Source organism: Takifugu rubripes, chromosome 3 (genome assembly GCF_901000725.2).
Source record: "Takifugu rubripes chromosome 3, fTakRub1.2, whole genome shotgun sequence".
Lineage (NCBI taxonomy): Eukaryota > Metazoa > Chordata > Actinopteri > Tetraodontiformes > Tetraodontidae > Takifugu > Takifugu rubripes.
In genome coordinates, this window is record NC_042287.1 from 17,083,799 (window position 1) to 17,102,914 (window position 19,116).

At 54.6% G+C, this 19,116-nt stretch overlaps 1 protein-coding gene across 3 annotated transcripts; it reads left to right on the forward strand.

Moving 5' to 3' along the window:
• The first annotated feature begins 1,477 nt into the window (after positions 1-1,477).
• Positions 1,478-18,846, forward strand: LOC101062877 (arf-GAP with coiled-coil, ANK repeat and PH domain-containing protein 3-like). 3 transcript variants are annotated; one of them, XM_011619020.2, is made up of 25 exons: positions 1,493-1,790; positions 8,087-8,144; positions 8,538-8,657; positions 8,804-8,857; positions 10,545-10,603; positions 10,876-11,059; positions 11,217-11,261; positions 11,371-11,466; positions 11,542-11,616; positions 12,083-12,094; positions 12,186-12,298; positions 12,406-12,457; positions 12,542-12,642; positions 12,835-12,946; positions 13,035-13,243; positions 13,696-13,765; positions 13,843-13,937; positions 14,134-14,348; positions 14,423-14,512; positions 14,580-14,657; positions 14,721-14,947; positions 15,022-15,131; positions 15,204-15,314; positions 15,398-15,459; positions 18,245-18,846. In XM_011619020.2, the coding sequence occupies exons 1-25, from the start codon at positions 1,744-1,746 to the stop codon at positions 18,349-18,351; spliced, it is 2,502 nt and encodes an 833-aa protein (XP_011617322.1). In that variant the 5' UTR covers positions 1,493-1,743; the 3' UTR covers positions 18,352-18,846. The 3 variants fall into 3 exon arrangements, with proteins under 3 accessions (XP_029688962.1, XP_029688961.1, XP_011617322.1); XM_029833102.1 differs by having other exon boundaries at positions 1,478-1,790; positions 14,580-14,947; positions 15,398-15,561; XM_029833101.1 differs by having other exon boundaries at positions 1,478-1,790; positions 14,580-14,947.
• The last annotated feature ends 270 nt before the right edge of the window (positions 18,847-19,116 follow it).

Below are 19,116 nucleotides of genomic sequence, written 5' to 3' on the forward strand. Positions count from 1 at the left end.
CACACACACACACACACACACACACACACACACACACACACACACACACACACACACACACACAGAGTCACTAATGGAAATTGCCAGGCCCTGAGACCTCCACCGTCAGAACCATGACTGCTGACGGGCAGGAGGCTCCACCCTGAGGGGCAGTGGTCCTGGTGCTGGTCCTGGTTATTGGTGCTGGTGCTGGTCCTGGTGCTGGTCCTGGTGCTGGTCCTGGTGCTGGTCCTCGTCCTCGTGTTCTGAAGCCTCAGCATGTCCCAGAGCGTCACACTCTCAGCACGTGATGCAGCGGTGCCTCATGTTTCCTGCCTGTTTCAGTCCGGATGCTCAGAAGTTTGAGTTCTGCACCGCTGCGTCGTGGCCACTAGGTGGCGCCAACAGTTCATCCGTCCACGTTAAAGAGTCGATTATATTTCCATTAAACTCGTGAATCTGAAGGGTTTTTTTATTTAATTTAATTTACTGTCCCAAACATCCATTAATCAGACAAAAAGACCATTTTCCTCATCAGTATTGTCTGCAATCACAAGCACAACGTTTCAGTTTTCTGTAAATGACTAAAACGTGAAGAATTAAGCTCCTTTATTTCAGCCTTTATCAGAGATTTGAAGCCTTCTGTATTCAGCCCGTTATCAAGTGTTTGTGTTGCAGCCGTGTGATAAATGGTTTATCTCTCCAGGGTGGAACCTTTTCTCGGGTCTTCAGTCGGGAATCAAATCAAATCAAATCAATCTTTATTTATATAGCGTCTTATACAATCAAGAGTTTTAAATGTTCAAAGTTCCTCAGACATTCATCATTCAAAAATTTGTATGCTTCATTTGATGAACGTGCTTCCTTTTTAGAAGTAAAAAACTAATTTAAAATGTGCAAATATCTTGGACTTATTTGGACTTAATGACTAAACGAGCTGAAATGGTGATTTTTCATGTCAGCTGACAGAAAGGGAAAAATATCCCATTATTTCTATTATTGCGTCATCAAACCTGAGGCTCCTCATCATCACGATGAAGGTGCAGCAGCTGAATGTGCCTCGTCTCTTTAGACGTGATATTCAGCAGAAAAGTTAGAAAATTAATCTGATCGGAAGAAAAATCACGTTCATTCAAAGAAAGCAGAGCGTGACGTCAAGCGTGTTGCGTTCAATGGCTATCGGAAATATGAACACTGGACATTAATTAAGCTGCTCATGTGAAAGCAAATCTTTCAGGGTTACAGTCACGAACTTCCACTTCACATCCTATAATCAGTAGTAAATGTAAAAAAAAAACAATGAAATGTAAAAAAGCAACGTTAAACTGTAAAACGCCATGGAATGCATTGGCGGGGGACTTTGTTGTCGTTGTGTGTATTTCATGCAGCGATGCTTGTTCAGATGTTTCAGCACAAGTGAGTTAATTAATTATAATAATTGGCTATAATTGCGGCACACGAAACCACACAAAAACAAACGTTAGAAGTCGAACACGAACACAACAAGAGGAGGGGTCGAGTCTCCTGAGTGGTAGATTTCCGAGCCCCGCGGGAGCCCGTGAATGCAGCACAGGCGCGGAGCTCTGGAGCCTGGGAGCGGGCCTGAAGCTCAGACGGATCCGCTGCTGGAGCCGCCGGAGCCGCAGAGTCAGAGCCGGACGGTGCGCCCCCGCCTTGGATCTACTTCTCCCTCTGCTCCACTCCACCCGGGACATGAGACCGGGATTTTAGTCCACGACAACGTAGCGAGCTCTCTGGCCCACGATGACGGTGGATTTTGAGGAATGTGTGAAAGATTCCCCCCGTTTTAGGTAAGAACATGGAGGCGTGTGCGCCGCCGTTCACTGCGCGTCCCCGGCCGCCGCTTCCCAGGAGCCTCCCGCTCCGGTTCACCCAAATGTGAGCGGGATTATGGGATTAATCCCTTAAACGTGTCCGTGTTGCAGAAATAGGCCGATTATTGGGTGTTTGTGCAAACTCCCAAACTGGGTCCGAACTGGGTCCGAACTGGTTAAAACGGTTCTTTTTATCTGAGAGTTTTGGGATCTTCTGGTTTTCCTCCATTTGGACAGATTCCTTCTGGGCGACATTCGGAACCGTCATCTTTAAAACTTTTCATAACAAAGGTCATGAGTGTTCCAGGATGATTGAGGTTCTTCTGGTTCTGCTCAGACGGTGTCGACCCGAACTGCAGCTGTTGCTTAAACTTTTGCTCTCGTGATTCGTAACATTAATTTGTGTTTGGTTGAACCAAAGTTCTGGAGTTTTCCTTCATCTGGATTGTTGTGGTTCTGGACTGGAGTTACAAACATTCCTGGGTCGGTCAGGACCGGGGACACCGGGGACGCTGGTCTCAGGTGTGGTGCTTCCGGGTCAGCAGGTCACTCTACGTGGTCGTTTTCTGGCTGATCCAGCTGCTGCTGATGGACCGGTTCCGTCGGTTGGAGCCACTTTCACTGGTCTCTTGGGTGAAGGTGGTTCTGAGATCCAGCAGCCGGGCTGGACCGTCTGAGGAGCTGGGCCGTCGACCTTCTCCCCAACCTCCATCTTCCTCCCTTCTTATGCTAAGTGGCGAGAGTGGCGGCGTGCTAACGCTAAGAGGAAAAGTTCTTCCCGTGTCCCGGTTTTCCCGACTGGTCCGCTTCTTTCCCGTGGAGCTGCCAGCAGCAACGTTACGCAACAAGGTTGAAAGGAACCGTCCACGTTGGTTCCAAGAACTAAAGCGTCCTGCTGTGCTTTTGGCCACGCCCCCCACGCCCTCGCTGGACACGGTTGCGTGAAGCAACGCGTTGGTGTTTGAGACGTTAGAGGAGATCCACGAGGATCCAGGTGTGTGTGTGTGTGTGTGTGTGAGTGTGTGTGTGTGTGTGTGTGTGAGTGTGTGTGTGTGTGTGTGTGAGTGTGTGTGTGTGTGTGTGTGTGTGAGTGTGAGTGTGTGTGTGAGTGTGTGTGTGTGTGAGTGGAATATACACTTGTGACACAGTCAGATGATGATGTCTGGCTAACAGGAGCTAACAGAAGAGCACATGCTAACATTAGCGTCTGACTCCTGAAGTTCCCGCCGCTCCCACGTTTCCGGGGTCGTTTGAGCGTCTCCGGCTGCTCGCCGCTCCGAGCGCTCCCCTCCGGGCGGAGCGTCTCGTTGCTTCTGCTCCATTTCCGACTGACCTCCTTCCCTCTTGCATCTGCGTCAGCGGACCTTCTGTTCAGGGTCGGGATGTGGACCCGCTCCGGTGTCGTATCGGCACCCCCCCCCGGCCGGGCCTGGGCGGGATGGAAGCAACAGCTCCAGGTAATGAAAGTGGGGGGGGGATTAAGGGGCGGCGTCCTAATCAGGGATTGGCCCACATTGATCACCTGGAGGCTTAACGAGATACTGAGATATGCAGCCTGTGATTAGCAACAACGGCTAAAGGTAGCACGCTAACATCAGCGGGGGCACCTGAAGGGGGTGTCGGAACGACCTCAACACCGACGTGTGTGTGTGTGTGTGTGTGTGTGTGTGTGTGTGTGGCGTCTGAGTCAGTCAGCTGATCGCTCACTTCCTGTCTGCTCTCCGTCTCACAGGACGTCCAAAGAACCTCAGTCTGACTTTAAGTGTGTGTGTGTGTGTGTGTGTGTGTGAGGGGGTCAACACGAAAGGATGACATCATTCACACACACACACACACACCTGAGAACTGCGACGTCAGACGTTCTGAAGGAACCGCTGGTGGAACCAGACCCGGTTCTCCTCCCGGATCAGCAATTATCGGCTCGTCATTCCTGCTAATAGCAGGATTCGGTCTCGACGCTGTGGAAAAGCGGCCGGAATGATGATGGAATTTCTCACTGAACTCTGGATAATCGGCACCGAGGCCGGTTTCTGGTCAACGTGCGCGCTCACGCTCGCGCTCCTCGGAGTCGTCGCTCCACACTATTCTCTCTTTTTTTTAAAGACACATGTTTAAAAAAGGGATCAGATTTCCTCAGTAGCTGGATCCCGACGTTCCGGCAGAACCGGAACATTTTCTCCTGCTCCTGTGACCTCTGACCTCTGGTGTCTGGATCAAAGCATCAAAGTGTGTGAGGTTATTGACTGAATCCATCAAATATGACTTAAGACATGAACTATCGGAATGGTTCTGTAGCCGGGTCGGTTCTGACGGGACAAACATCTGTCTGAACCCGGGAGGAGGAACGCCTCTTTGTTCCGCTCCGAAATGCTGAATCACACATGTCCCGGCATCTGGTTCTGATTTGTTCCGTCCCCCCTCCCCTCTCTCCCCCTTCCCTTCCTCCCTCTGCGGGGCTTGGCTTCTGGTCCAGGCTGAACCAGAACCGGGTCCTGGGACGGGCCAGGAAATGCGTCAGTTATTACCAGCAGGTTGGGAACAAGGGCTGGAATCTCCCGGGAGTGAGGAAGGTGCCGACTCCGGCGTTCCGTCACTGGGTTTGAAGTTCTGTGAGCACTAAACTGGTCCAGTACCGGTGCCACTGGTCCAGTACCGGTGCCACTGGTCCAGTACGGGTGCCACTGGTTTATTGGGTGTTTGTGCCACTGGTCCTGTACGGGTGCCACTGGTCCAGTACCGGTGCCACTGGTCCAGTGATAGTTTTCCGTCTTTCATTAAGCTTGTTTTTCTCTGGAGTTCATCCAGGAACTGCGGCGCCTTGTTCCCAGTTTAGCTGCTGCTCAGGTTCTGGTTCTGGTTCTGGTTCTGGGTCCTCCGGAGATCCATCAGTATTGGTCCAGATTGCTCTTCGCCGGGTCAGAGGGTTCGGTGATGTTGGTGTCAGATTTTCTAGATAAACGGCTCTTCCCGTCTCAGGATTCTGCTGGGATGAAACTGGGACCCGGTCGGAGTCCAAACTGTTCTGATCCGTGACGGGAAACGAAGGCGTCGCCCTTTTTCCCAGCATGCTCTCTAGTTTACTCCTGTTCTGTCGCGTCAGCACTCCTTTGGACCGGGACAACCGGACAAACACTCCGTGATGATGTCACTGGTGGTCATCACCGTGGCAACGGGTCACGGCGGCCTCGACATCAGGGGCGTCCCAGACCAGGAAACACCTGGTGGAGGAAGTGATGCGGCATCTGTTATCAGTGGCGTGATGATGTCATTCAGAACCGGGAAAACAGACTTTAAAACACAGAAGAAGAAATTGGGTCAAAGGGTCGTCAGACAGGAAGTGCCGTCCCCCCGCTGCCGTCATGGATCCGTGACCGATGGACGGTGAATCCAGGAGGTGTTGGCGTTCCTGGAGCCACGGCGTTCCTGGAGCCACGGCGTTCCTGGAGCCACGGCGTTCCGGTCTGAGGCAGGAAAGGCCGGAATGTCTCTCTAGTGTGAGCCGAGCTGCACGTTGAACCCACAAAAATGCCGGAAGGATTCCCGGCCCAGCGGGACACCTCTGGGGGGGGGTTTCACCGTGTTCCAGCAGAATGCCGGCGAGATCGGCGATTCGGAGGCGCTTTGGCGGCGTTGAGCGGAAAAAGGCGGCGGAGCGGCTTCAGAGGGCTTTATTGTCTTCCTCCTCTCAATGGAACATTGTCCAGGCCGGATCACAGCCCAGCCCCCTCAAGACCCTCGTGTGTGTGTGTGTGTGTGTGTGTGTGTGTGTGTGTGTGTGTGTGTGTGTGTGTGTGTGTGTGTGTGTCCCTCATCCCAAATATCTTCCCTGACATTTTTGTGCCGTGCCGTCATCTCGGACCACCCTCCGTTAATATAAACCTGCGGAGGGTTCCTGACCTTCCTCTGGGGTGTCGCCCCCCCCCCCCCCCCAAGATCCACCACACACACACACACAGAGTTACATACCCCCCTGAGGTAACTTCCCCTTGGTTCCTCCTCTCTCCGGACTAATTGCCCCCCCACCTTGACTGGGGGTGGATGGAGCTGCCATTGTGTTTGGGAATGTTAAAATATTCCTGATTGGGAAACGGAGCCTTGAAGTTACATGACTGAATCGTCTGTTTTTAAGGCAACGTGACGGCAACATGAGCTGTTGCCCGTGGCAACAGCAGAAGACGCTGCTGGTTCCTCCTGGTGGGGGCATCAGGTCACCTGACGTCTGTGGTCGATCGGGATTGGCCACGTTCCCGAAAACTGCACGGGATGGCCGCTTGTAAAAGATCAAAGGATTTATGTTTCCGATGATGTCATCCGTACCGCCGAGGCGCCGCCTAGTGGACCCGGATGTGGGCGTGGCTTCCTGTCAGAGGAGGAGCATCTGGGGATCATGTGATGTTCTTCATCTGTCTGATTACGTAACAAAGCCATGAAAGGAGGCGACCTCAGAGGGAAGCACTTCCTGTCAGGTGACACGGAGACGCGTCTCTGCTTAGAGTCCTGGTGTCAGCCAGGACCAGGACCAGACCAGTAGAGCCAGGACCAGGACCAGACCAGTAGAGCCAGGGCCAGGACCAGACCAGTAGAGCCAGGACCAGACCAGTAGAGCCAGGACCAGACCAGTAGAGCCAGACCAGAACCAGACCAGTAGAGCCAAGACCAGACCAGTACCGGACCAGTAGAGCCAGGACCAGACCAGGACCAGACCAATAGAGCCAGGACTAGACCAGTAGAGCCAGGACCAGACCAGGACCGGACCAGTGGAGCTGGATCTGTGTCCACCCCCTGTGCCCGTGTCCCCCCCGCCATGCCCAGGTCCAGGTCCAGGTCCAGGTCCAGGTCCAGGTCCAGGCAGCCTTCTGACCTTCTGCTCAGTAGCTGGAGAAGATCTGACATATTTACCACATCTTTACATTAAAGCTGGTCGATGACATCGCCGGGGGCCCCTCGCTGACCCCCATCTGTGTTTGCAGTGGGGGAGGGGGAGCGAGCGGGGGGGGGGGGGGGGGGTCAGGACCTCAGTTAAGAACCCCCCCCCCCCAGCGGCGCCAGCCGGCCTCAATTAGGACACTAAAGCGATCGATATTCCAACAAAGGGACCCAGCGGGGGTCCTCTGGTGGGGGGGGGGGTACCACATGGTTCCTACGTGTCCTACAGGCTGAAGGACACGTGTCCCGCCCCCCTGAAGGCCCCCGTCAGCACACCACCAGCCCCCACCAGCGGTGCCGCCGCACGCTCGCCATCGGAGCCGTTCTGTTCCACACAAACGACCCGGCGCCGTGGTAACACGTGGTACCGGCTCATCGCGGACCTCTGCGGCCCACTTAAGGCCCGGCTGGCGTGGCTGCAGGCCTGAGGCACTTAGTGGTATCAAGTGGGGGGGGGGTTGCACCTGGGGGGGTTCCTGGTAGCATCTGGCTCATATGAAAGTCTGAACATCTGGAACAGATGCTGCATCTCACTGGCCTGTTTGGCTCAGGTCAGACGTGCTGGGAGGAGCTTTCACCTGGGTCTGGTTCTGGATCTGGTTCTGGTTCTGGGGGTGTAAAGTGATCCTGCAGCTGAGCTCTGCGCCTCAGAAGGTGTCAAGAGCCAGAAAACAGGGAGATTAGCAGCGGGTGGGGTCCACAGAAAGTCCCCTAAGGGGCCACAGAAGGTCCCCTGAAGGGCCACTGAAGGTTCTCTGAGGGTCCACAGAAGGTTCCCTGAGGGGCCACTGAGGGTCCACAGAAGGTTCCCTGAAGGTCCACTGAGGGTCCACAGAAGGTTCCCTGAGGGGCCACTGAGGGTCCACAGAAGGTTCCCTGAAGGTCCACTGAGGGTCCACAGAAGGTCCACTGAGGGTCCACAGAAGGTTCCCTGAGGGGCCACAGAAGGTTCCCTGAAGGGCCACTGAAGGTTCTCTGAGGGTCCACAGAAGGTTCCCTGAGGGGCCACTGAGGGTCCACAGAAGGTTCCCTGAAGGTCCACTGAGGGTCCACAGAAGGTTCCCTGAGGGGCCACTGAGGGTCCACAGAAGGTTCCCTGAAGGTCCACTGAGGGTCCACCGAAGGTTCCCTGAGGGGCCACAGAAGGTTCCCTGAGGGGCCACTGAGGGTCCACTGAAGGCAGATCATTGTGACGTGGCGTGCGTGTGCGTGCGTGCGCGTGTGTGCGTGTGCGTGTGTGTGTGTGTGTGTGTGTGTGTGTGCGTGTGTGTGTGTGTGAGGGGGGGGGGGCTTTTAGCTCCGCCTGGTTCCTGATGATGCTGATGCTCTTCTCTCTTGTCTTCCAGAGCCAACATTGAGGAGGTGGAGACGGAGGTGGTGGAGATTGAAGCCAAGTTAGAGAAGGTAACTGAGGGAACCGCTGAGCTTCTCTGCATCCAGACGCAGACAAAACCCGGTTTCACCAGGAACCAAAAGGTTCCTGTGGCTAAAGTGGCCCCAGCCAATCACAAACGCTCCGGGATCCTGAAGAGGAACCGGCTTCATGCCGAGATGATAAATTTTGCAGATTGAACATCCAGATCAGGGGAAGAGAAACATAAAGTATTTATGGGGAATCTTCAGCGTCCGTTATCGGCGCCGGCGCCGGCGTCCTGGACCTTCTGAGGCTCCCGTGGACCACATGTGGAGCTCTCCTGGGAACAGGAGCGGGCCGCCCATGTGGTTCCTGGTGTGATGTTCCTCAGGCTCTTCTCACCTCACCGACGGTCACGTCTCCGATCTTCTCTGTCCCCCCAGCTGGTGAAGCTCTGCAGCGGGATGATCGAGGCGGGGAAGGCGTACATCGGCGCCAACAAGCTGTTCGTCAGCGGGATCCGGGACCTGTCCCAGCACTGCCAGAAGGATGAGATGATCTCGGTGAGGAACCCTGATCCTGGACCTTCTGGGGTTTGGAAATGTTTCCAGGTTTTGTGGAATTTCCCTGGATTCTCCGGGTGTCGGAGGCTCCAGCCTGGACCTCCGTTAAGGCTCCTCCTCCTAACGACGGACGTTTGTCTCCGCAGGAGTTCCTGGAAAAATGTGGAGAAAGTCTGCAGGAAATCATCAACTACCACACGGTGAGAGTGGAGCTTTGATGCTTTGATGTGAATAATAATCCAGAGACTTCCTGCTTCGGCTCCTCCCACTTCCCCCCCCCCCCCCCCCCCCCCCCCCCACCAAGGTTCCTGCCCTGAGCCGTCAGTAGCGTCACCTTATTGGTCTGCTCATCGGTGGGCGGCGACCCATTAACCCCCCGCCGTGGCCTCGCCGTGGCGTTGGCGTGTAGCGTCCAACACGTGTCGCTGTGACACGCTGAGGTCAGCTGGGCTTCAGCGCCGTCGGGGGGGCTGAAAGAGCGACGACGGGGGGGTTTGGTCTGGGTCGGCCGCCGTATGCTAATGAGGAGCGACAGCTCTGTGATGAATAAGACATGACCCCGCCCCCCAGCACATGGCGCCGTACCAGCAGGGCAGAGCGCCACCGCCCCCCCGGCGGCGCTCGACAGCAGCGTTTGCTGCTTTGATCCAGAATAAACGATAAAATATTAATTGGTGTTGATTAAATCCAGATTTTCTCAGGTTCCGTTTTTAACCTCGTCTGAAGTCGAGCATGAAACTCGCTAAATTATTGACGTCCCTTCGCCTCCGAGATGAGGAGCGACACAAAGACACCAGGAACCAATCAGAGCAGCCGGAACCAGGGGGTGGGGCCAGATGGGAATGTGGGCGGAGCTCCAGCAGGAGCCGAACCGACAGTCAAAGAGCAGGAAGTGGATTTAATCTGCAGCTAAAGTGCACGTTTGCGGCCATCGTTGACCCCGGTGGTGACCCCGGTGGTGACCCCGGTGGTGACCCCGGTGACCCCCGCCACCACCTTAGCGGCCTCCACCTCGTCTGTCAGCCAGTGATTATTTTGGCGGCGTTTTTGTGGGAACCAGGAAGGTCACAGAAATCCACTTCCTGCTTGGGATGTTGAGAAGTTAAATAACAAATAAACGGGCTCGAGTCGGCGCTTTTCCACCAGATTAGCTTCAGTGCTAATGGAGATTAATCAACCTGATTAATCAACCCTCCACTTCCTGTCCTCTCCTCACCATCCTGGTCCAAAGGATCTAATGTGACCACACGTTCTGTCATGAGGCCCAGCTGGCGTTCGTGTTCTCTGTCTGGCCTCGGCGGCGGACTCGCTGTCCTCCTCCCGGTCCTCCTCCCGGTCCTCCTCCCGGTCCTCCTCGCGGTCCTCCTCCTGGTCCTCCTCCCGGTCCTCCTCCCGGTCCTCCTCGCTGTCCTCCTCCCGGTCCTCCTCCTGGTCCTCCTCGCTGTCCTCCTCCCGGTCCTCCTCCCGGTCCTCCTCGCTGTCCTCCTCCCGGTCCTCCTCCCGGTCCTTCTCCCGGTCCTCCTCGCTGTCCTCCTCCCGGTCCTTCTCCCGGTCCTCCTCGCTGTCCTCCTCCCGGTCCTCCTCCCGGTCCTCCTCCCGGTCCTCCTCGCCTCCCTCCCTCGGTGCCCGACTGACCTATTTACGGCGGGGGGGCGGCGGCCTCCTGGCAGGGGCAGGGGTGACGTGTTCAGAGGCTGGAGGTTATTATGTGGCAGCAGCATCTTCTTCTTCTGCCCGTCCTCCAGGTGGAGGCTCTGTTTGTCGCCCCCTGCTGGCCTGACGTATATCGCACCTGCAGATGGCTGAAGAATCGGGTCATTTCAGATGTTTGATGTAAAGCCGCAGGTCCAATTCCCGCCTTTAATGGGATGTTTGACACTTTTCCAGATCCTCTTCGATCAGGCTCAGCGCTCCGTGAAGCAGCAGCTGCACAACTTCGTGAAAGAGTGAGTAAAGCTGCAGATCATCAAATATTCAGAGCAGGTAGAAACGTCCACAACCTTCTAGAGAGCGGACGAACCCGCCTTCACCCCCAAAACCTTTTTGGAATGTTTAAACATTAACGAGCGGCCCAGCTCTCGTGGCCCAGATCTGTTCTGGATCAGGAGAGTTTCAGGTGGAGAGCTTCACCTCTGACCTCTGACCTTAAACGTTGGCGTCCTCAGAAGATCCCGGCGGCTTCGTCTTCGTCACGTTTCTGCCCCCGTTTTTCTGTCAGGGATGTTCGGAAGTTCAAGGAGACCAAGAAGAACTTCGATAAAGTCCGTGAAGACATGGAGATCGCGCAGGTGAAGAACGCTCAGGCGCCGCGGAACAAGCCGCACGAGGTCGAGGAGGCCGCCGGCGCCCTCCGCATCACCCGCAGGTGCTTCCGTCACCTGGCTCTGGACTACGTTCTCCAGGTGAGACGCTGACGGGGGGTTGGTCTGGCTGTGGGGCCACGCCCCCCGGCGCTGCTCTCATATGGCCCCGCCCACCCGGGGGTCAGTTGTCCTGCCCGACCCAGGAAGCAGCAGCGGCGCCGTGTTTTCCTGCTTCAACCTCTTGTTGCCTTTGCAGATCAACGTCCTCCAGACCAAGAAGAAGTTCGAGATCCTGGATGCGGTAAGTTGCCGCGGAGACGCAGGTGCGGCTGCGCCGTTGCTAACGTTGCTAAGGTTGCTAACGTTGCTAAGGTTGCTAAGGTTGCTAACGCTGCTTCCTGCCTCCCCAGGTGTTGTCCTTCATGCACGCGCAGCACGCGCTCTTCCAGCAGGGCTTCAGCCTGCTGGACGACGTCCACCCCTACATGAAGCAGCTGGCGGCCGCGGTGAGACGGCGGCTCTCCGCCCGTCGCCACGTGTCCGTTTTCCTCCTTTTTTCACGTGTGTGATCTCGTCTTCAGCTGGATCAGCTGGTGATCGACTCGGCGGTGGAGAAGAGGGAGATGGAGCGAAAACACGCCACCGTCCAGCAGAGGGTGAGTCGGAAGGATCTCCCGCCCCCCCACTGACCCGTCTCCGACCATGTCAATGTACACCTGGCCACGCCCCCGCCACGTTAGCCGTTAGCTTGTTGTGCTGCCCACAGCTCAGGCTGATGTCCCCCAGAGGATGAAGCCCCCCCCTTCCCCCCCCACCACCACCACCACCACCTGAATTCATCTAGCAAGCGTTAGCATGTTAGCATTGGCAGAAAAGGTGGCACCATTTTGAGGACAGGAGCTCCCTCGGGTGAACAATTGATCCTCAATCAGAAAAAGTGAATAAGTTTTATTCAGCCAATCAGAAGCTGGGCCGGTTATTGATCCGTCATTGGTCGGTTGTTGCTGGTGGCTCAGCTGTGCTGCGGCGCTGTCCCAGAGCTCCGGTGCTCCCTGTTGCTAACGGTAATCAACCTTCTAACGTTCTCTTCTCTCCCTCCTCATGGCCCCGCCTCCTCCGCAGACGCTGCTGCAGGTGAGCTCCGCCCTCATTCCTGGTCCCTTTTACAGGAGGAGGAAAGACCAGGCGTGACGTCCTCAGCTGACCGTCTCTGCTTCTCTCTCAGGACTTTTCATGTGAGGAGACAAAGGTGGAGTTTAACGTGGACGCTCCCAACGGCGTGGTGATGGAGGGCTACCTGTTCAAGAGGGCCAGTAATGCCTTTAAGACATGGAACAGGTGAGAAGGGAACCTTTAAAGAGGCTGACAGCAGCTTCACCGAGACCTCTGAGCTTCGCAGGACGTCCATCGATGACTTCCTGTTTACGTTTATCTCCTCTTTCCAGACGCTGGTTCTCCATCCAGAACAGTCAGCTGGTCTATCAGAAGAGGCTCAAGGCAGGTTCCTCTCAGAGTTCTGCTGAGCTCCTCACGTCTGCAGCATTTACGGAAAAGGTTGAAAAGGTGTTTGTTCGTCAGCAGGACTCGCTGACGGTGGTGGTGGAGGACCTCCGGCTGTGCTCCGTTAAACCGTTTGAGGACATCGAGAGGAGGTTCTGTTTTGAGGTCGTCTCCCCCTTCAAGTGAGACGCCAACATTTATGTTTTTCTCTCGCAGTCACACAGAAAAATCCAGCTTTTCCACTGTCATGGTGTCATCGTGCAAATGTGTGAGAAGCTGTTAGCATGCTAATTGTAGCATGCTATCATGCTAGCTCCATGCTGACCCTGGTCCAGACACAGAGTGGACACGCTAACGTTGGGGGTGTTCTGCAGGAGCTGCATGCTGCAGGCAGAGTCGGAGAAGCTGCGGCAGGCGTGGATTCAGGCCGTCCAGGCGAGCATCGCGTCGGCGTACCGGGAGAGTCCCGACGCCTTCTACACCGAAGTGAGTGAGCGGTGCTAAACCGGCGAGCAGGACGCCTGCGTCAGAGCTGCACATCACTGACTCCTCCCTGATTATTGGTTCCCTGAAGCATCTGGACAGAGCGGCTTCGCCCTCCACCAGCAGCATCGACTCGGCCAGCGAGCCGCGGGAGCGCGGCGTCCGCGGCGACGCCATCCTGCAGCGGATCCAGGCTCTGCCGGGGAACGGGCAGTGCTGCGACTGCGGCCAGGCGGATCCCCGCTGGGCCTCCATCAACCTGGGCGTCCTCCTCTGCATCGAGTGCTCCGGCATCCACAGGTACGCAACCGCTTTGATCCTTGATCGGGAAAATCCAGGGAAAACCATCAAAGCCAGTGACGTCACGTGACCTGTTAGCCTGCTGGTGCCAGTGTTCAAGAGGTCAGAGGTCAAACTTTAAACTCATATTTATGTTCATTTAAACAGGATGGAGGCCGTTCTATTGTAAATACAGCTGTAACACACAGCTGTGTGTGTGTGTGTGTGCACGTGCACGTGCGTGTTGCTCTCACATAATGGAGAGAAACGGCGTTTCCAGGAGGAAACAAGATTCATGACTGACAAGATAAAATCCCAGAAAAAGGAAAAGCAAACATTTCTAAATTAAGAAAAATGCTGAATTAAACAAACAGACGGAAACGGAGAAACAGGCCGGGAACAAATGAAGGAAGTGCAGCAGTGCATGCTGGGAAGAACCTCCGCAGAACCAAAACAAACCGGTTTGTTTGCAGGAGTCTGGGGGTCCACTGCTCCAAGGTCCGCTCGCTCACGCTGGACTCCTGGGAACCGGAATTACTGAAGGTACGGACGCAGGCGGTGGCGAGGAGTCGCCTCCGTGTGACGCTCAAGTCGGAAAAACCTTCGCTTTGTGTCCGTAGTTGATGTGCGAGCTCGGAAACGGCGTCATCAACCACATCTACGAAGGTTCGGACCGGGAAGGAGGCCCGAAGAAGCCGCTGCCCTCCAGCTCACGGTAGGACCGCCGCTGGCGTGGGAGGAGCCGGCTGGCGTGGGAGGAGCCGGCTGGCATGGGAGGGGCCGGCTGGCGTGGGAGGAGCCGGCTGGCGTGGGAGGAGCCGGCTGGCGTGGGAGGGGCCGGCGGTCGTGGGAGGGGCCGGCTGGCGTGGGAGGAGCCGGCCGGCGGCGCTAACGTGCCGTTTTCCCTGCAGGCAGGAGAAGGAGGCGTGGATCAGAGCCAAGTACGTGGAGAAAAAATACCTGAGGAAGCTCGGCTCCGCCCACATACTCAGCAGTGGCGAGAGGAAGCCGGAGAGGCGGTGGAGCGTGAAGAAGTGTCGGCGCCACAACAGCGCCAACAGCGCGGCCAGGACGCGGCGGCGCTACAGACACGCGGGAAGCTCCTCCCCCTCCATGCTGTCCGCAGGTCCGAGCGGGTCCGAGGTCAGTTCCGACCCACGAACCGGGGTTAAAGGTGACTTTCGCCCGTTTGTGTCGCAGAAGCGGCAAAGTTCCGGCGTGAATCCCTGTTCTGTCCCGACGAGCTGGACTCCCTCTTCTCCTACTTCGACACGGGATCCGGACCGCGGAGTAAGTGTCCCGCCTGGGATTCCCCCAGAACTCCGGGGTTCTGGATTAACGGTCTGGGTTCTGGCAGGTCTGAGCAGCGACAGCGGGCTGGGCGGCAGCACCGACGGCAGCACTGACATCCTGGTGTTCGGGTCGGTGGTGGAGGGTGAGTGGCCCGAGAGGTCCGACATTTTCCCGCTCTGCTCCCGTCTAACGCCTCCGTCCTCAGAGTGCGAGGCCTCCGAGGACTCCAGCGGCGAGGCGGAGCTGGAGGCGGAGCCCGACGCGTCGGACCCGGAGGACGTGCGGGACCTCCATCCTGGGGCGCTCCTCTACAAGGCCTCCAGAGGCCAGAACCTGCCCGGCATGGCGGCAGCACTGGCTCACGGGGCGGACGTCAACATGGTGAACGACGAGGACGACGGGAAGACGCCGCTGATCCAGGCCGTGGTCGGCGTGAGTCCCCGCCGGCGCCGCACGCCCGGAGAGCTTTGATGTGTCTTTCATCTGGCCGCATTCTTTGATTCCAGGGTTCTTTGATCGCCTGTGAGTTTCTGCTCCAAAACGCTGCTGACGTCAACCTGAGAGACGTGAAGGGGCGGGGCCCCCTGCACCACGCCACGTACCTCGGACACACAGGGTGGGTCAGGTGACAGGAAGTAGACGTTAAGATGTCGTCACAGAGGTTTGAGTTCTTCTTCTGGTGTCACAGGCAGGTGTGCTTGTTCCTCAAACGAGGAGCGACGCAGGCTGGCGAAGACGAGGACGGCCGGGACCCCCTGAGCGTCGCCGTCCAGCAGGCCAACGCAGACATCGTCACGCTGTGCGTTGGCGCTCGCCGGCGGTGAAGGTGATGAAGGTGCTGGTTGGCCGCTCTGACCTCTGTCTGTCTGCTGTGTCCGTCAGGCTGCGTCTGGCCAGGATGAACGAGGAGATGAAGGAGTCCGAGGGACCGTTTGGACCACCAGGTCAATACGCCGCCAGCAGCCCCACAGAGCAGCAGTATAGGAAATGCATTCAGGAGTTTATCTGTCTCGCTATCGCAGGGTGTTAGCGCCACCTGTGGTCAGGTCAGTGTAGCGCTGCTCCTCAGGTCAGTGGGCGCCGCCACGACTCCTCCCACTTCTGTCAGTGGGCGCCGCCACGACTCCTCCCACTTCTGTCAGTGGGCGCCGCCACGACTCCTCCCACTTCTGTCAGTGGGCGCCGCCACGACTCCTCCCACTTCTGTCTGTCAGAATAGCTTCGCTGTTCTGGACCGTCTCCTGGTGTTGAACCTCACTGGTCTCATCACATCCTGACGGAGCCGATGATGCCTGAACAGTTTTTAAAAGTGGCTCCACGATTTGCTGCCATCAGAACTAAAATCACCACCAGAACTAAAATCACCACCAGAACTAAAATCACCACCAGAACTAAAATCACCACCAGAACTAAAATCACCATCAGAACTAAAATCACCACCAGAACTAAAATCACCATCAGAACTGTGCAGTTGTCTAAACTTTAATTATGCGTTTTTGTGGATGGGAGCCGGTCAGAGCCAGTTAGAGCCGGTTAGAGCTGGTCGGAGCCAGTTAGAGCTGGTCGGAGCCGGTTAGAGCCGGTTGGAGCCGGTTGGAGCCAGTTAGAGCCGGTTGGAGCCGGTTTGAGCCGGTTGGAGCCAGTTAGAGCTGGTCGGAGCCAGTTAGAGCCGGTTGGAGCCGGTTGGAGCCAGTTAGAGCCGGTTGGAGCCGGTTGGAGCCAGTTAGAGCCGGTTGGAGCCGGGTGGAGACAGGATTTCTGCTCCACCGTCTGATTCAAACCTCCCGACTGACTAACCCCTGTTCGGTGACCCGAGTCGTAGCTTGTGCACTTTTTTCTTACTGACTGTTGATTCTTTGTTTTAGAGTAACTTTTCTGCCATTTCTGTTTTTTTAATTAAATTTCTGGTGAAACGGAGCATTTTAAACGGGGAGTGGATCGTTGTAACGTGTTTTACGCCTGTTCACACTCAAACGTGTCAGAATTAGTTTTAATCACACTGATGTGTTTGTGTATTTAATGTTTCTACATGAATATTTATACTGTGAATCACGATTTGATCTAAAGGTTTTTCAGGCTGTCACCAAAGACAGATATTTTTTAAGTTAAATATCTCTAATTTATATTGACAGGATTATTTTTTAGTATAAGGGACTGTATGAAAATGAAGGTGAATAGAATATTTGATTTTGATTTAAAAACAGAATTCCGAAGGTTAAAGACACTGTGCAAAAATGTGTTTTCTTTTATATTCTAATTAAATGTCTCAGCACATTTTTGTCCAATAAATTCATCTTTTAATACATTCCTGAACTTTAAATGAGACATTTTCATACAGTCCCTAACTCACTGAACTTTTTCAGTTTTTCACTCGAGGGATTAAAGCACTTTTGTAAAATTTAACGACTTTTGCAGCGTCGCCGTGACGACGACTGCAGCAGGAAGCACGTTTGACCTGATGAATGACGTCTGTGGTTTACCTGAGTAACACCTGTTCACTAACTCCTCCCACTTCTACTAACAATAAACTCTAAACTAACTTCTTAAAGTCTCCTTTGATCTTTTCTTCCCAAAGAACTGACAAGCTAGATGTTTGATTTTTGACATAAACTCTAAGGATTTTGGGTAGTCAACACATTCTTCATGTATGACAACGCTGGTTCTACTGGGACAGAGGGTCAGTAACTGGTTATACTGGGACAGAGAGGGTCAATGACTGGTTATACTGGGACAGAGGGTCAGTAACTGGTTATACTGGGACAGAGGGGGTCAGTAACTGGTTATACTGGGACAGAGAGGGTCAGTAACTGGTTATACTGGGACAGAGGGGGTCAATGACTGGTTATACTGGGACAGAGAGGGTCAATGACTGGTTATACTGGGACAGAGGGTCAGTAACTGGTTATACTGGGACAGAGAGGGTCAATGACTGGTTATACTGGGACAGAGGGTCAGTAACTGGTTATACTGGGACAGAGGGGGTCAGTAACTGGTTATACTGGGACAGGGGGTCAGTGAGTGGATATACTGGGACAGAGGGGGTCAATAACTGGTTATACTGGGACAGAGGGGGTCAGTGAGTGGATATACTGGGACAGAGGGGGTCAGTGAGTGGATATACTGGGACAGAGGGGATCAGTGAGTGGATATAGTGGGACAGAGGGGGTCAATGACTGGTTATACTGGGACAGAGGGGGTCAGTGAGTGGATATACTGGGACAGAGGGGGTCAATAACTGGTTATACTGGGACAGAGGGGATCAGTGAGTGGATATACTGGGACAGAGGGGGTCAATAACTGGTTATACTGGGACAGAGGGGGTCAGTGAGTGGATATACTGGGACAGAGGGGGTCAGTGAGTGGATATAGTGGGACAGAGGGGGTCAATGACTGGTTATACTGGGACAGAGGGGGTCAATAACTGGTTATACTGGGAGTTATTGGTGCACTCTCCATCTTGCTGCTTCCTTTGTCACATTCACACAAACAGGATCTTTTATTCTCATTTCCAGTTTGAAAGTTCCCACCAGACACAAAGGGGCTGAGCTGGTTTTGTTATGCTAGTGGATCCAGTGGTTACCATGGTTACTAATGAAGCAGAGGCTGTGTGGACCTGAAAGGGGGCGGCGTCGCGGGGCCTCTTCGACTGTTTGGCTGCTTCTGTTGTGTAAAAAAGATGTTTTTGATGGAACTGTGACCGATCGGCGTTTCCCTCTCTCACCTCACCAGGAGACGCCACGTACCTCGACATCTTCCGGGAGTTTTCCCACATGGCGTCTCACGACCCCGAGAAGCTGAAGCGGAGGAGCGTGCACTTCAGACACTCCTTCAGGTAAACTGAGACGGTTCCAGACGTCGTTGAGGAGCCTCGAGCGGAGCTGCAAAACACACTTTAATGTCCCTTTAATGTGGACGGAGACGGAGCTGCAAATGTAGGATTTAGAGGATTTGCTGGTCTTTTCCTCCTCCGAGTGTTTGAATAACCTCAGACTTTTGTACGTGCATCAAGTTTCATCTTTCCTGAGTCTGTTCAACAAACCTGATTACTACTTCATTAAGAGTCACCAATATTTCCCTGCATTTACTCACATTATATCTTATACTTTAGCTCAGCTTTTGTCATCGAGACCGTTTAAAGCAACATCTTTGTGGGTTTGTGTTGTCAGGACCTGTTTGTTGTGTTGCACCGACTATGCTGGTGTAGTCTGTGTAATATCTGCAGTACCACTATGAAAACGCAGTACTATTACTGCAAACATGCTGTACGAGTAATAAATGCTAATATATGTAAACATGCCAGAATGCTGATGGAAATAAAGAGTTGTTGTTGTCATGTCGTGGTCAAACTGCGCCCCCTTCCGACCGAACGGTGTAAAAGTCCAACTTTAGCTTGAAACGAGATGAGGGTTTGTGAATTAAAATTCACTTTAAGTGACGTTTTGCGTGACAACCTGGAAAAACTCTTGTACATTTAGGTGTAAACGCCTCAAAACGCCGTTAATAACGATACATTTAGGTTTGATTTGTGGGAATACTGCAACAGTTAATCGGCGATCTCTATCGCCAAAAAACGCCGTGGTCGGCGACGCGCGCCTGTGACG